The following is a 16,569-nucleotide window of genomic DNA, read 5'->3' as shown; positions in this document are numbered from 1 at the left end:
TCATGGTTCAAAGCCAACTTGGGAGGGAAAGTCCATGAGACTCATATCCTATTAACAACCAGAAAACCGGAAGTGGTGCTGTGGCTCAAGTGATAAAGCACTTGCCTTGAGTTGAAGAGCTCAGGGACATGCCCAGGCCCAGAGTTCAAGCCCCACAGCCAACACCACCACCACCAAGGCAGGCTCTTGTGGCTCATGCTTGTTATCCTAGTTACTCGGGAGGCTAAGATCTAGAGGATCACAATTAGAAGCCACACTGGACAGAAAAGTCTTGGAAGACTCTGTCTCCAAAATAATCATTAAAAAGCTAGGTTGAGTAAGTAATGGTGGTTCATCCCTTTAATCTATTCAAAAGGCTGAGATCTCAGGATCATGATTTAGAGCCAACCTAGGCAGAAAAATCTGAGAGACTCTTATTTCCAGTTAATCAGCAAAAAGAAGTACAGGCATTGCTGAAGTGGTTGAGCACTACCCATGAGTGAAAAAGTAGAGGAAAAGCAAAAGGCCTAGGTGTAAACTCAAATACACACGTGCGTGTGTGCATGCATGCGTGTGTGTGTGCACACACACACACACAAAGTTGGGCTAGGAACATGAATATGGCTCAAATGGTAGAGCACAGGCTTGGGGGGCAAAAAAAACTCAGGGATAGTGCCTAGGCCCTGGCTTTGAAACCTCATTCCCACCAAAGAGAAAAAAACACAAAAAAATGTTGACTAAAGAATGAGAGCTGGGCTGGGTGTCGGTGGCTCATGCCTGTAATCCTAGCTACTCAGGAGGCTGAGATCTGAGGATCATGGTTCAAAGCCAGCCCAGGCAAAAAAAAGTCCATGAGACTTACTTTCCTGCCTAGGCTGGCTTTGAAACTCTTATCTCCAGTAAACCACCAGAAAACCAGAAGTGGTACTGTGGCTCAAGTGGTAGAGTACTAGTCTTGAGTGAGGGAGTGCATAGGCCCAGAGTTCAAGCCCCATGACCGACCAAAAAAAAAAAAAGAATGAGGGCTGGGCCATGGCTCAAGTGGTAGAGTGCCTGCCTAGGAAGTATAAGTCGCCGAGTCCAAATCCCAATACCTCTTCCCCCCCAAAGAAAAGGAAATGTAAATGTAACCTTGATAATATAATTTAATTCTGTATCATTTTATAAACTAGTTCTTAACATGTATCTGAATAGCTTTCTTATAAGGGAATTCTGCATCCCAATTTGCATTTTCTCACTTTGATTATGAGGCAAAATCTGGATGATAAAACTTAAAATCGTTAAGAGGATCAATAGTGAAATATTTCCATATAATAAATGTCGTTGTAGGAACAAAATTTAAAAGTAAAATACATATTCTTGCTGCTGTGTTTTAGCAATCTAGAGATCTTGGGCCAGAGTGATAACAGTACAAATGATAAGTATTTTAATCAGAGCTGAATTTTTGAAAGAATTTTCTTCTGGGGGAGATAAATATCAAAGACAACTACAAAGTTTGTGGTTGGTGGTATAAGCAACTTCATCATGGACATTATTTAAAGAAATTTCCATTTCCAAGAGGGTGAACATGTATAGAAAAGAGGACCTTGAGGGGGCTGGGAAGTTGGCTCAGTGGTAAAGTGCTTGCCTCACATGTGTGAGACCCTGGGTTCAATTCCTTAGCACCACATAAGCAGAAAGAAGTGGCACTGTGGCTCAAGTGGTAGGGCACTAGCCTTGAGCTGAAGAGCTGAGGGATAGCGCCCAGGCGCTGGGTTCAGGCCCCATGACCTACCAAAAAAAGAAAGAAAGAAAAGAAAAGAGGACCTGGGATATTTCAGCATTAAATGAGTAGAGAGTAAAGGAGAATAACCTAAGGAGATTTAGAAACATCCATCAGTGAGGCTGAAGGAAAGAAGAGAAGTTTGGTATCCTAAAAACATTTGGAAAAAAGGTCTCAAGGAGTTTTTCAACTGTTAATATAATGTGCTACCATTTCCCCTGTTTTCACACCATCCTTTTTGTTAAGAAACTTGAAGTTGGAAATTGTACTGAAGAAAGTTACATTGGAATAAAATCATGAAATTCATCCACACTAAAAATTTTTAAATGCAGGCCACATAAGACCTGAATATTCTAGACATAGCAAAAGATAATTCTTCAATGACATTAACATTAGTGTGCTTTGTAAGAATTCTGAACTCCACATCCCAAGGATGTGAGCCTCTAGGCTTTGATCCTCTGCCTTGTGCTGACTGAATAAAACCCTGAGGGTACAGCAGAATACAAAGCATGGGAAGCTTGAAATTTTAGTAAGAAGGTTTCATAAACTTGTACAGAGTTAAATAATAAAATAATTAAGTGCAGACGGTAGAACAGCTTAGACTTGAACTAATCCTTTTTACATGGTTTGGAGGAGCCCCTTCCTTTCTAAGGGTGGGTGGTGGGCTTTTCCTTTGGTGGCCTAGGATGGGATGAGAGGACCTCCAGTTACATGTCTGAGACCTGGAGACAGTTGGCCTTCATACTTTCCCTGGCCTGGCTGTTATTTTATATGCCTACCTTTGGTTTTGTCTTCTATAAATGTAGTTCATTTGCTTGTTTATTTCTGCTTTTAAGCATATAAATTCTTTTATTATGGCAATGTTTTACCATATGAAAATTCTAAAGTTTTATCTTACTGGATTAGATGTTTCCTTTCCTTAAACTTAACCAACTTAGAGAATGAAGTTATTTTTTACATCTGATGACTACTTTGAGGGGATTAGGGCCTGAATTCTCTGAACTCTCCTTAACTTGAAACCTCAAGCTATGTTGTAACAGAATTGATGCAGAGTGACCTACATAAAATTATCGTCTCTCCTCAGCCACTCAGCTCAGATCATGTCAAAGTTTTTCTTTATCAGATTTTGCGAGGTAAGACTTTATGATGATAAAGGTAATGTCATGGTATACATGAAATGTTTTGCTTTTTGTTTGAACTTTAATATGGCCTTCCAAGTCTTGCTTTTCCTAAATACCTTTTAAAATTTAAAAAAAAAAGTTTCATTACTTTTTCAAATAAGGTGGTGCTGAGAATAAAATTAGAGGCATGATATGTATTATAGGCAAGCACTTCTACTACTGAGCTACATCCCCTGCTAGTAAGAGGGTTTGAAGTGATCAAATAGTTTAATTTTCATAAAGCTCCTATGAAATTCATTAGAGGTGACTGGGTTAATCTAGGAAGATACATAAGCAGTTATTTTGTTATAAGTCTGCTGAACTGCCTTGAGTTTTTGTCAGTATGTAGCGTGAGGTGACTTAATTAAACACTGGCTCTACCCCTGTGGATAATATCCATCCTGCAAACCAGCAGTAGGTGGGCTTGTCAGAATTCTAACTTGAAACAAAATTTTAAAAAAACAAAAATCCTTAAAAAAGCAAAGCAGGGGGCTGGGAAGGTGGCTCAGTGGTAGAGTGCTTGACTTGCATGTATGAGGCCCTGTGTTCAGTTCCTTAGCACCACATAAGCAGAAAAGGCTGGAAGTGGTGCTGTGGCCCAAGTGGTAGAGCGTTAGCCTTGAGCTGAAGAGCTGAGGGACAGCACCCAGGCCCAGAGTTCAAGCCCCTTGGCCAACAAAAAAAAAAAAACAAAAAAAACTTAGGTGAAAATTCTACTGACTCCAGAAGCAGACACCTGCCTAGAATATGATGTAAGGGCTGAGTTCAAACCCCAGTACACACACACACCCCAGTACTGCAGCAGAAAACCACACACACACACACACACACACACACACAAAATTCTACTGACTCCAGAAGCAGACACCTGCCTAGAATATGATGTAAGGGCTGAGTTCAAACCCCAGTACACACACACACCCCAGTACTGCAGCAGAAAACCACACACACACACACACACACACACACACAAAATTCTACTGACTCCAGAAGCAGACACCTGCCTAGAATATGATGTAAGGGCTGAGTTCAAACCCCAGTACACACACACACCCCAGTACTGCAGCAGAAAACCACACACACACACACACACACAAAATTCTACTGACTCCAGAAGCAGACACCTGCCTAGAATATGATGTAAGGGCTGAGTTCAAACCCCAGTACACACACACACCCCAATACTGCAGCAGAAAACCACACACACACACACACACACACACACACCTGGAATCTCACTGCAGCAGAAAACACACACACACCTGGAATCTGAAAACCCCACACACACACACACACACACACACACACCTGGAATCTGAAAACCACACACACACACACACACACACACACACACACACACACACACACACACACACACACACACACACACACACACACACACACACACACACACACACACACACACACACACACACACACACACACACACACACCTGGAATCTCACTGAAAAATCAGTGCTTCATGTGTCCTTTACAATTATTTCAAACTGGAACAACTTCTTTACTTGGTGAAATGATCTTTCCACGGAATTATAGAATTGTTTAAAGAAAATGAAAAGTGAAAACACAAACAATATTAAAAGCTCGCTTCCAGTAGATTTGCTGATACTCTGTGGTAGGGCAAAATGGAGATTAATTGACTTTTTACACTTTGAAAAGACAGGACTTGCTCCATTTTATTCAAAGAAGACTCAACCTTGAAGCTGTGACTTTTAGAGGTGCCGAAATGCCAGTCTTTTTAAGATGTCAAAAATATTTAAAAAGTGATTAACTACCAGACTGGGAAGGTGGCTCAGTGGTAGAGCGCTTGCCTTGCATGCATGAGGCCCTGGGTTCAATTCCTCAGCACCACATAAGCAGGAAAAAAAAAAAAAAAGCTGGAAGTGGCGCTGTGGCTCAAGTGGTAGAATGCTAGCCTTGAGCTGAAGAGCTGAGGGACAGTGCCCAGGCCCAGAGTTCAGGCCCCACGACCAGACCAAAAAAAAAAAGTGATTAACTACCTTCTTCATTCTTGGTGGTGGAGAATACTACTGACAAAACCTAGACAAGTTTCTGAATTTTGTCATCAGAGGAAACTGTCCAGGGAAAGACTCTCTGTTAAAGGAAACTTGAAACTTTTTTTTTTTTTGAAGCAGCTTCATAATCATAGGTTGGGAGCATCAGTAACTAAACCCAGCAGCCACACTGATTAGTAATTCAGGGATATTGGTATGGTTAGTCTTAACTACACTGCCTAAGAAGCTTATCTGTGCTTAAGCTATATATTCTTTTAAGTTATAGACACTGTTTCTGGAATGTTGTGCAAACTTTTCATGATATTTCATTTTACTGCAGCAAAATTATACTTTTTTGAGGGGACTAAGGCAAGCTTTCTGTGATAATCATTATGCAGTTATTTAGGTAACAATTTTAAACCCTCTACTCTTCTAAGGTTTTTCCCAAGTCATTGGTTAAGTAAAAGGAATCAAATATCTGCAATTAAATCTGTTTGTTATTTCAGGTTTGAAATATCTCCATTCAGCTGGCATTTTGCATCGAGACATTAAGCCAGGGAATCTCCTTGTGAACAGCAATTGTGTTCTAAAGGTAGTCTTTCATTTTATTTAAAGATGTGAGAAAAATCAGAATATCAAGCTCTGAGAGACAGATTTTCTTTGTGAATCAGAGGCCTTTCTTTTGGTGCCTGCCCCAGGGCTTGACCTCAGGGCTGGATGCTGTCCTGAAGGTTTTTTTTGCTCAAGGCTAGCCCTCTATCACTTGAGCCACAGTTCCACTTCTGACATTTTTGGTGCTTAATTGGAGATAAAGAGTCTCGTGGACTTTTCCCGTCCTGGCTGGCTTCGAACTGTGATCCTCAGATCTCAGCTTCCTGAGTAGTATTATAGGTGTGAGCCATCAGCACCCAGAACAGCTTTTCATACCTGTAAATAAATAATAACTGCTGCTGTAGCTCTGTCGTAGTTGGAAGAGCTACCTTACAATTTTAGCCTACTTTTCAATTAAATTGAAATTGTTTATTCCTAGGTCTTCATATAAAGTAATCCATCTTTCTTTATGCTAAGAACGTAATCTGCCACTAGTCTATACACCTGGCCAGTCTTTATTACTTATTACTATGTCTCTAGATTTTAGCATGCTGTCTACTGTACTTTATTAAATACAGTATAACAATGAATTAGCCAGCAGCATAGGGTTCTATATTATACTAAATTTTAACATAATGCACATGTTTTGAATGTAAATTAGTACTTTAAGTAGATACAGGTGAGATTTGGATGAAATATTTGTGGAGCTCCTGAAGTATCTTGTCAGAACTAGATTCAGTAGATCTCCATTTGAAATCCGTAGCTTAAAAAAAAAGTTTGGCTATGTGTGTTATTTCATAAAGATGGTAAACATAACTTGAGCTAAGGAGTTCTTCAAGGTAAAATCCTTTTTTCATCCCTTTTTCTATAAGCCCATCTTAAAAATGGTTTACTTCCTTTTTTTTTTAATAGTTTGCTTTCTCTATAAAACCAAAATCATGCATTCAGCTTGTTTTTGGTTTAATTATTAGTTGAAAACAGATTAAAGATGATTAGAATTTCTTTAAAATACATCATTTTATATAGAAACATGGAAGCTTGAGATTTTTCTTCCTTCTTCTCCAAAGAAGGCTAGGTTGTATATTGACATAGGTATATTCTACCTGAATCATTAAAAACTTTGGAAAGTTTTGGTTTTTTTGTTCTTCCATATGTAAATATATTTGCCAGTGTTCTGATTGTTATTTCTATTTAGATTTGTGATTTTGGATTGGCCAGAGTGGAAGAATTAGATGAATCACGTCATATGACTCAGGAAGTTGTTACTCAGTATTATCGGGCTCCAGAAATCCTGATGGGCAGCCGCCATTACAGCAATGCCATTGACATCTGGTCTGTTGGATGTATATTTGCAGAACTACTAGGACGAAGAATATTGTTTCAGGCCCAGAGTCCTATTCAGCAGGTATGATTTTACATTAAGGATTTAGTAGCTTCCAGTTCTATTACAGATTTGAAGGAAAAAGCATCTTGCATATGCCTTAGGCTAATTTGTTGTTCTATATAATTTGCTTTCAGTAAATTTAGGTTTGCTTGAAATTCAGAAAGTTACAAAGTTAAAGATTACAGAGATTCATTTTGTAATTTCCTGTTAGAGGAAGTGTTGACTTTATTACATTCACTGATGCATAGCAGCAGACTCTGCTGTAACAATTTGCACAGGTATAATCTTCGGTTGTTAAAGGGCTCTGTTCTTTCTAACTGAATAGCTCTGACTTGAAAACATATTTGGTGACTTAGTGTACTTAAACTTTGTGCTTAAAGGGCTGGGAAGGTGGCTCAGTTGTAGAGTGCGTGCCTTGCATGCATGAGGCCCTGGGTTTGATTCCTCAGCACCAAATAAGCAGAAAAAGCCAGAAGTGGCACTATGGCTCAAGTGGTAGAGAGCTAGCCTTGAGCTGAAGAGCTGAGGGACAGCACCCAGGCTCAGAGTTCAGGTCCCACGACCGACAAAAAAAAAAAAAAACTTTGTGCTTAGAATATAAAATTTTAGTATTAAATTTTTTTTTTTTTTGTTGGTCGTGGGGCCTGAACTCTGGGCCTGGGCGCTGTCCCTCAGCTCTTCAGCTCAAGGCTAGCTAGCGCTCTACCACTTAAGCCATAGCACCACTTCCAGATTTTTTTTATTTTTGTCTGCTTATGTGGTGCTGAGGAATTGAACCCAGGGCCTCTTGCATGGAAGGCAAGTGCTCTACCACTGAGCCACCTTCCCAGCCTAGTATTAAATTCTTTAAATTCTTTTTGGAGATGATCCAAATTTAGCTTTAAGAAGCACTTCAAAAGGGCTGGGAAGATGGCTTAGTGGTAGAGGGCTTGCCTTGCATGCCTGAGGCCCTGGGTTCAATTCCTCAGCACCACATAAGCAAAATGAAAAAAGCCAGAAGTGGCGCTGTGGCTCAAGTGGTAGAGCGCTAGCCTTGAGCTGAAGAGCTGAGGGACAGCACCCAGGCCCAGAGTTCAGGCCCCACGACCGGACACAAAAAAAAAAAAAAGAAAGAAACACTTCAAAATAAAAGACATTGGGGAAGAGAAGGGAACAAGGAGGAAAGGAAAGAAGGCAGAAGGAAAGAAAGTTAATTAAAGAGACCTTTTGGTTGAGTGTAGTGCGACATACAGTATCAAAAGTTTGAGGCCGACGGGCACTGGTGGCTCATGCCTGTAATCCTAGCTACTCAGGAGGCTGAGATCTGAGGATCATTGTTCAAAGCCAACATAGGCAGGAAAGTCCATGGGACTCTTATCTCCAATAAACCACTCAGAAAACTGGAAGTAGCTCTGTGGCTCAAGTGGTAGAGCGCTAGCCTTGAGCTTAAGAGCTGAGTTCAAGGCCCAGAGTTCAAGTCCCACAACTGACCAACCCCCCCCTCCCCCCCCAAAAAAAGTTTAAGGCCCTCAGAAGTGGCTCTGTGGCTCACAGTGGTAGAGCATTCTGGGCAGGAAAATCTGAGAGACTCTTGCCTCCAATAAGCTTCTCAAAAAAAGCCAAAAGAGGAGCTGTATCTCAAGTAGTAGAGTGCTAACCTTCAGCAAAAAAGCTTTGAGATAGCACTCAGATCCTGAGTTCAAGCCCCAGGACCAGCACACACACAAAAAAAGAAAGATGAAAAGAACAATGGCACAAAATTTAAAAGAAGAAAGAAAAGAAAATTGTAATGCACACTAACTAGGGCAAAAACTCAAGACCCTCCCCAAAACCAAAAGTGCTGTGCGTATAGAAGTGGCCACGTAGCAGCATCAGATAGTCATCCCTCCCTATATCGTGGCACACTTCTTGCTACTTCATGCATTTTCACATGTTGCAGGGGTCTCTAGAATGTAGCTCCTGAGATAGGTGAGAGACTATTTACTTAATTTTTTAAAACCTACTTCCAGATTTTTGGTGGTTAATTAGAGATAGGAATATCATGAACTTTCCTGTTCAGTCTTTGAACCATGATCCTTATATTTCAGCCTTGTGTGAGTAGCTAGGATTATAGGCATGAGCCACCAGCATCCAGCAAGTATCTCATTTTCTAAAGAAATACATAGGTCATACTTAAGCTTGTTAGTCCAGCCTAACCACTGAAAGAGAATACTTTTTATCCTCAGTTTTTACAGCATACCTGTAATCCCAGCAGTTGGGAGGCTGAGGCAGAAGGATGGCAGGTTTGAAAGTGAGGGGAGAAAACAAAAAACAAAAAAAATGTAAAATACTGAAAGAATCCAACCTGTACCCTTGTATTTTCTCTGTATCTTTTAGAAATAAGTACCCTAACAACTGAACTACCAGAAAACTTCATAAAAATGTTCTTCATCCATGAATCTGACCCACTTACAACTTTCTGAATGTTGCCATAAGCCAATCATTTACTTTTTCCTGTAGTGTGGTTGTTAGTCCAAAAAGTATCACTGCCACTTTTCTCAGAAAGCTGTTCCTAAGGAAGCAAGTTTCTGAAGTACTGCCATTATCCTGAAAGGCAGTGATGCTGATGGCTACCCCACAGTTTAGATAAGTGCAGAAAATAGTGTTCTCCAGATAGGAATTTTCCATCCTGGAGGGATTCAAATGAAATGTTACTATTAATTAAGTTATAGTTATAATGATTGCTGTAGTACAGAACATTGGTAAGGTAGTTTGCTACAAAGATTTGTTTGACCATTTTATTGGTCTCCTTTGTTGTACCCATCTAGCTAAATGTGGCCTTACATAGTGTCATCATTTTCTAAGTATCAGTTTTCTAACAGTATAAGAGCTTTCTACCATGACTAGTATATAAAGTGTGGGGTATGTATTGGCCCAAACAGCAGGAGTATAGTTCTCATTTCAAGTATGAATATTTTGAGTATTAAATAATGCATGTCTGATTTTTATATTAGCTTTTGATGGGCTTTATTTCATTTGAAACATTAAAATCTAACTGTTTGAAAAGAAAAGACATTAGCTATCCTTAGAAACATAGATCAGCTCTGCAAGACACTAAGGCATGCAGATACAGACTCCAAAGCTGTTCTAGCCTTGGAAGGCCATGCCTACTAAAATGTTTTCCACATTTTTATTAGATGGAGCCCTAATAAATATTTTTTCCTCTGGTTTTTGTGTTGGTGGTGGTGGTGGTTGTGGGGCTTGAACTCTGGGTCTGGGCACTGTCCCTCAGCTCTTCAGCACAAGGCGAGTACTCTACCACTTGAGCCACAGCACCACTTCTGGTTTTTTTCTGCCCGGGCTGGCTTTAAACTGCAATTCTCAGATCTCAGCCTCCTGAGTAGCTAGAATTACAGGAGTAAGCCACAGGAAAGCACCTGGCTTTCCTTTGGTTTTTGTGCTTTGTTTTGTATTAGGGATTCAACCCAAGATCTCATGCTTGCTAGGCATGTGCTGTACCACTTAAGCTATACACCCAGCCATGATTTGAGTGTTTTGAAACCAAGTCTCACTATATAGCCCATTCTGGCCTCAAACTCACCATCCTTCTGCTTTAGCCTCTGAACTTCAGGGAGTACAGGTGTGCTGTTTTGTGATTGTTTATTGTGTAGGCCAGAAAAGGGGGCTTTTGTCAAGTTATCTAAAGCTTGCTTTAAGGTTTTCCTCCAAATTTGTCCTCATTTTTAAGACTGACTTAAGAGTAATGAAAGTTGATTCTGTGAGCTTACAGTCCACCTGTTTCATGTTTCCTTATAGTTGGATTTGATCACAGATCTGTTGGGCACACCATCACTGGAAGCAATGAGGACAGCTTGTGAAGGTGCTAAGGCACACATACTCAGGGGTCCTCATAAACAGGTAAGAATCGGGGAAGAATGTTATATCTAGTGACTATCTCTTCAGGAGACTTTCTTACAAAAAAAACATAATGTTTTGAGAGTTTTTTTAAACAGAAATGTTATTTGTACGGTTTTTTGTCTCCTAGTTTATGGGTATATATGGGTCTTTTGTTTCCTAGTTTATGGGTATATATGGGAAAAGCTATTGGGGATGGAGTGCTCAGTATGTGTTTATCAAGATAGCCTTTTCAAAGACCAGGGCACTGATGGTTCAAGCCTGTAATCCTAGCTACTCGGGAGGCTGAGATCTGAGGATCATGGTTCAAAGCCAGCCCAGGCCAAGAAAGCCTGTGAGACTCTTTTTTTTTTTTTTTTTTTTTTTTTTTTGGGTCCAGTCATGGGGCCTGAACTCTGAGCCTGGGTGTTGTCCCTCAGCTCAAGGCTAGCGTTACCACTTGAGCCACAGCGCCACTTCCAGCATTTTTTCTTTTTGCTTATGTGGTGCTGAGGAATTGAACCCAGGGCCTTATGCATGCAAGGCAAGCGCTCTACCACTGAGCCACCTTCCCAGCCCCCCGTGAGACTCTTATTTCCAATTCACCACTGGAAAACCAGAAGTGGCGCTGTGGCCCAAGTGGTAGAGCACTAGCCTTGAGCTGAAGAACTGAAGGACAGTGCCCAAGCCCAGAATTCAAGCCTCATGACCATCAAAAAAAGAAAAACAAGGGGCTGGGAAGGTGGCTCAGTGGTAGAGAGCTTGCCTTGCATGCATGAGGCCCTGGGTTCCATTCCTCAGCACCACGTAAGCAGAAAAAGCTAGAAGTGGAGCTGTGGCTCAAGTGGTAGAGTACTGGCCTTAAGCTGAAGATCTCAGGGACAGCGCTCAGGCCCCATGACAGACAAAAAAAAAAAAACCAAGATAGCCTTTCGAAACACTGAGCCAAAATACTTGGTGTCTCTTATTTCAGCAAAACGTGTGAAGCTTTTGCTTTTGCACTTTTGTCACTAACACAAAATCAGATGTGAATGCTGTTAAAAAAGAAACATGAAGAGAGATGGCCAGATTTGTACTCATCAGATTTTTCCTTATTACAAGCCAAATCACTGCGGAAAAAGACAAGATGGTTTTTAATCTCTACTCTTTTGACTTAGCAGCAATTTTTACCAGCGCTTTCCTAACCCCTATAGAGAAAATAGCTTAAAATGATGTGAAGGACATGAGTAAGGGAAGCAAGTACTTCTAGGAACACTAATACAGAACAGGATGAACAAGCAACTAGTTTTCCTGAATTGTGCCTTGATTTCTTTTAAATTGGGCATTTAGATGATCTGATTGTAGAGGTACCAAATGACAGGCTGAGTTTTGACACTATTCTTCTCAAATTGCAGTCCATATTTGGTCAAGGCCTTCCCTTTCCCTTACAGTTTCTTCTTTGATTCTAGTGTGCTTACAGAGCTTGTGTTTTCACTGGGCCACAGGGCAATGGACTAAGGTATTCTCTAAGATCTGCCCAGGCCAGAGTTAGAGTCATGTGCTCATGTGCTTTTTTGGGTCCAGTCATGAGCCTGAACTCTGGGCCTGGGCACTGTCCCTCAGCTCTTCAGCTCCAGGCTAGCACTCTACCACTTGAGCCACAGCGCCACTTCCGGCTCTTTTTTCTGCTTATGTGGTGCTGAGGATCGAACTCAGGGCCTCATGCATGCAAGGCAAGCACTCTACCACTGAGCCACCTTCCCAGCCCAGCCACTTCCGGTTTTTTTTTTTTCTTTTTGCTTATGTGGTACTGAGGAATTGAACCCAGGGCCTCAGGCATGCAAGGCAAGTTCTCTACCACTGAGCCACCTTCCCAGCCCTCATATACTCATATTTTAAAGAGCCTTTCTGCTGTTGCACCTTCTGGTCACTTCTAGTTCAGAACTATAAAATAATGTGAGACCCTCCCACCCCAGAAGAGTGCAGTAAGTCTTAACCTAAAGGAAGCTTCTGTATTGTAGAAGGAACAAACACAATCCATTATGTTCTGTTTGTCAGTCAGCATCAAGAACATTACTAATTTGTCAGTAGCCTTAGGATAAATGCAACCTTGGAAGTAGCAAAATAATTTTCCTCTTTCATTAGCTTCATCCACTTAGTAAATCTTACCTGGCTAGAGATAGCCAATAATGAAATATGGTAAGACCAGACACCCTGGTGCCACCCTTCTATCTCTAGAGGAGTTTCAATTACTGCTAATACTTGCCAGCTAATTAATCCTCTGTGTCAGTGTTGCTAAATAGCAGCTTAGAGAGCAAGATTTCCTCAGAAGTTTCTGACCTGTCTCTAGAACATCTTAAAATTATTTTACCACACTAGCAGTCACTATGTACTTTGAGCATTCCTGGCAGGGGAATCTTTTCAGAAATGTATTAATCTGGCAGCTGTATAAACCTTTGTGGGATTTAGATCTTATACCACCTGGATCCTGTCTTGGTGCTCAGGAAATGTTTCATTCGCCAGGCTTTGGTCAGAAGCCCATCCTTGAAATTGGGAAAATGGAATACTTACACCACAGAAATAAGATGAGGGATAGATTCTACTTTGAGAGGGACAGGGGAGAATTACTGATAAGAAGACACTTGGAGAAGCTGGGAAGGTGGTTCAGTGGTAGAATGCTTGCCTTGCATGCATGAGGCCCTGGGTTCGATTCCTTAGCACTACATAAGCAGAAAAAGCCAGAAGTGGCCACAGCTAGCCTTGAGCTGAAGAGTTTAGGGACAGCAAGCGCTGAGGCCCAGAGTTCAGGATCCACACGGGTCAGTAAGAATCGAATATGTCCATTGCATATGAAGTTTTGTGCTTATAAAGCTTGCCTTTTTCTGAGTGTGTGGGACTAGGTGTGTTTAAACCCGGGGCCTTGTGCTGACTAGGCTAGTTTGGTTCTGCTGAACCACACTTCCAGCAGTTTTTCTCTGGTTATTTTTAGGGTATGGGCTGGCTTCTCATCCAAGCGCACATCTGAGACACAATCCCCCTACCTTGCTTTATTGGTCAGTCGTGGGGTCTGAACTCTGGGCCTGGGTGCTGTCCCTGAGCTCTTCAGCTCAAGGCTAGCATTCTACCACTTGAGCCACAGCTCCACTTCCAGGTTTTTTTGCTTGTGTGGTGCTGAGGAATCGAACCCAGGGCCTCATGCGTGCAAGGCAAGCACTCTACCACTGAGCCACCTTCCCAGCCCAACTTTCTTTCTTTCCTTTTTTTTTTTTAAATGGGCCAATATGGGACTGGAACTCGGGGGTGGAAGGGTACTGTCCCTGAGTTTTATTGCTCTCTACCACTGGAGCCACAGCTCCAATTGCAGTTTTTCTGTGATTAATTGGAGGTAAGAGTTTTATGGACTCTTAGCCAGGCGCTGGTGGCTCACGCCTGTAATCCTAGCTACTCAGGAGGCTGAGATCTGAGGATCGCGGTTCAAAGCCAGCCCGGGCAGGAGAGACCGTGAGACTCCTATCTCCAATAAACCACCAGAAAACCAGAAGTGGCTCTGTAGCTCAAGTGGTAGAGCGTTTGCCTTGAGCTGAAGAGCTGAGGGACAGCACCCAGGCCCAGAGTTCAAGCCCCACGACCGACAAAAAAAAAAAAGAAGAGTTTTATGGACTCTTCTGAAGGCGCTTTGAACTGAGATCCTCAAATCTCAGCCTCCTGAGTAGGATTATAAGCATGAGCCACCAGTGCCTTGCAATCCCCCTGCTTTTAGGCTTTCTGTTGTCCTTGAAATCACAGGTGCATGCCACTGCATCCAGTCTCCCTCAGTAAAGATGAAATCTCCAAACTTTTCTGCTCTAGCTGGCCTCAAACCTTAATTCTCCCACTCTGTCTTCAAGTAGCTAGGATTGCAGATGTAAGCCTGAACATACACAGCACCAAGCACTTACAATACTTTCTATCTATAGTAATCCCCTTAAATCAGATCCAACTTTAGAGCTAAAGTAAACCTCAGAGGTTATCTATTCCAGAAGACACACTTTATGCTTATGGGTACTGAGGTTCAGATTTATCTAATTAGTGATTAGAGCAGCAGCTAGAGTTCCTATCTAATCTTATCTCTATTTCATCTTTATTCTGAAGAAAAATTTTGGAATGTGAATTATTACCTTCTGCTAATGCTGAGGTGTCTTCTTGTTCTCATTGAATTTTCCTCTTGGCTTTGCTTGGAAGGAGGCAAATACAATACTTGACACTAGTAGTGCTGTTAACAGGATTCTGCTGTGATGTACATATAAGGAGACCTTCCAGGACTGTGGCTCTCTGGAGAGCTTGTTTTGGAGTGCTTGACTAACATGAAACTTGCTGATATCAGTTTGTATTACTCATTGTGTCCTTCCCAAGTTCGGATCACAGTCATAGTCATTTATCTTCTGACAGCCTAAGACAATGTAAGATAGGTCTCATAGAAGGTATAAAAGAGTTTTCAAGTAAGAATCACTTCCAGTGTACCTCAGAATTAATAATGTTGTCCTAGTGTTCAGACTCTTCAAGCCTCAACCAGAATGTTTTCTTCCATTTCTTCCCCCAACCCCTGCTCAAGGTTGTTCTCTCCCATTAGTAGATTTTCTATTGATGGAGTAGCAAATGTAAATGCCAGTTGCGAAACACTATATAAAACCTAATGCAAAAACACTGTGAACAGTGTCAGATAAAGGAGGTGATAGCACTGTGTTTACATGTATTCACAGTCACTGTTTACATGTATTCATAGTCTCTCTACATCATAATGAGGCAGTCTGGATACCAGATGAGGTGGGAAGCACCAGAGAACCATGAAAAGCTGCTCTCCTCTGAGATTATTTAAAGCTCAGTTTTATCAGGAATCCCAGAAGAAGCAGAGGTTATATGAAGTATTTAGAACTAATAATAAAATATAGATAATATATAGCTCTGATTCTTTTCCCTTTGCAAGCCAAAAGTTAAGTCTGTTTCTTTAAGCTAGGCTTTGGCTTTCATTATCTAGACTGGTTTTTCATAGGCTTTGGCCCTATCAGAACCTTCACCCACTGGAGGATTATGAGTAGGAGAGCCGTTCTAAACACTGTTACGGAAAGCATTAACTCTGCTGAGAAGTTGGTTTCAGGACTGGGAATGTGGCTTAGTGGTAGAGTGCTTGCCTCACATGCATGAAGCCCTGGGTTCCAATTCCTTAGTACCACATAAACAGAAAAATCTGGAAGTGGTGCTGTGATAGAAAGCCTAGCCCTGAGCAAAAGAAGCTCAGGGACAGTGCCCAGGCTCTGAAAAAACCCAGTGCTGGCTCAAAAGTAGTTGGTTTCTTTTAGAAAACAAAATGGTTTGAAAATCATACCAGTAATCATTAGCCCATGAATTGAGAAACCTTGAGGGGTAGGGGAACATACTGCAAAAGGTTATTTTAAACTACAAGAAAGAAAGTGTCCAAACATTTTTTATCGCTTTCTTTGATTATTCCTCTCTATATTTAAGAATTTGCTTCTGTAGTGAGTGCAAGGAGTGAACCTGTTAGAGCCCTTGCCTCACATGTGAGTCTCTAGATTCATCCACAGACAAATCAATGATGCTTTTCACCTGCTCTGTCCCCTGCCACTCATAACTATAACATAGAAAGTTTCTAAGTTCTATGGTTCCTTGGGTCATCAAAGCCATCTATTCCCTCAGTATAAGGGGATCAGATAGGGCTACACATGCCTGTCACCACTGAGACAGTTAATGAGGAGTCTGTGCTAAAACAATTCAGGTGGAACCAGCAAAAGCAATGGCATCCTTTCTTAGAAGTTTGTGTAAGTTCTTAAGTGTCTAGAGCTCCTTTTTAGC

At 41.3% G+C, this 16,569-nt stretch overlaps 1 protein-coding gene across 1 annotated transcript in view; it reads left to right on the top strand.

Annotated features, from left to right (window-relative positions):
• Nlk (nemo like kinase) overlaps positions 1-16,569 on the top strand; it is a 144,248-nt gene that overhangs the window by 113,449 nt on the left and 14,230 nt on the right. The window contains exons 4-7 of the mRNA XM_042691103.1: positions 2,768-2,874; positions 5,423-5,508; positions 6,703-6,912; positions 10,666-10,767. Coding sequence (XP_042547037.1) covers positions 2,768-2,874; positions 5,423-5,508; positions 6,703-6,912; positions 10,666-10,767 — 505 coding nt within the window. The remainder of the gene's footprint in view (positions 1-2,767; positions 2,875-5,422; positions 5,509-6,702; positions 6,913-10,665; positions 10,768-16,569) is intronic.

Source organism: Dipodomys spectabilis, unplaced genomic scaffold (assembly GCF_019054845.1).
Source record: "Dipodomys spectabilis isolate Male_0828 unplaced genomic scaffold, ASM1905484v1 ptg000004l, whole genome shotgun sequence".
Taxonomy (NCBI): Eukaryota; Metazoa; Chordata; class Mammalia; order Rodentia; family Heteromyidae; genus Dipodomys; species Dipodomys spectabilis.
The sequence above is the reverse complement of the archived record's forward strand: the minus strand, read 5'-3'. Positions and strand labels throughout refer to the sequence as shown.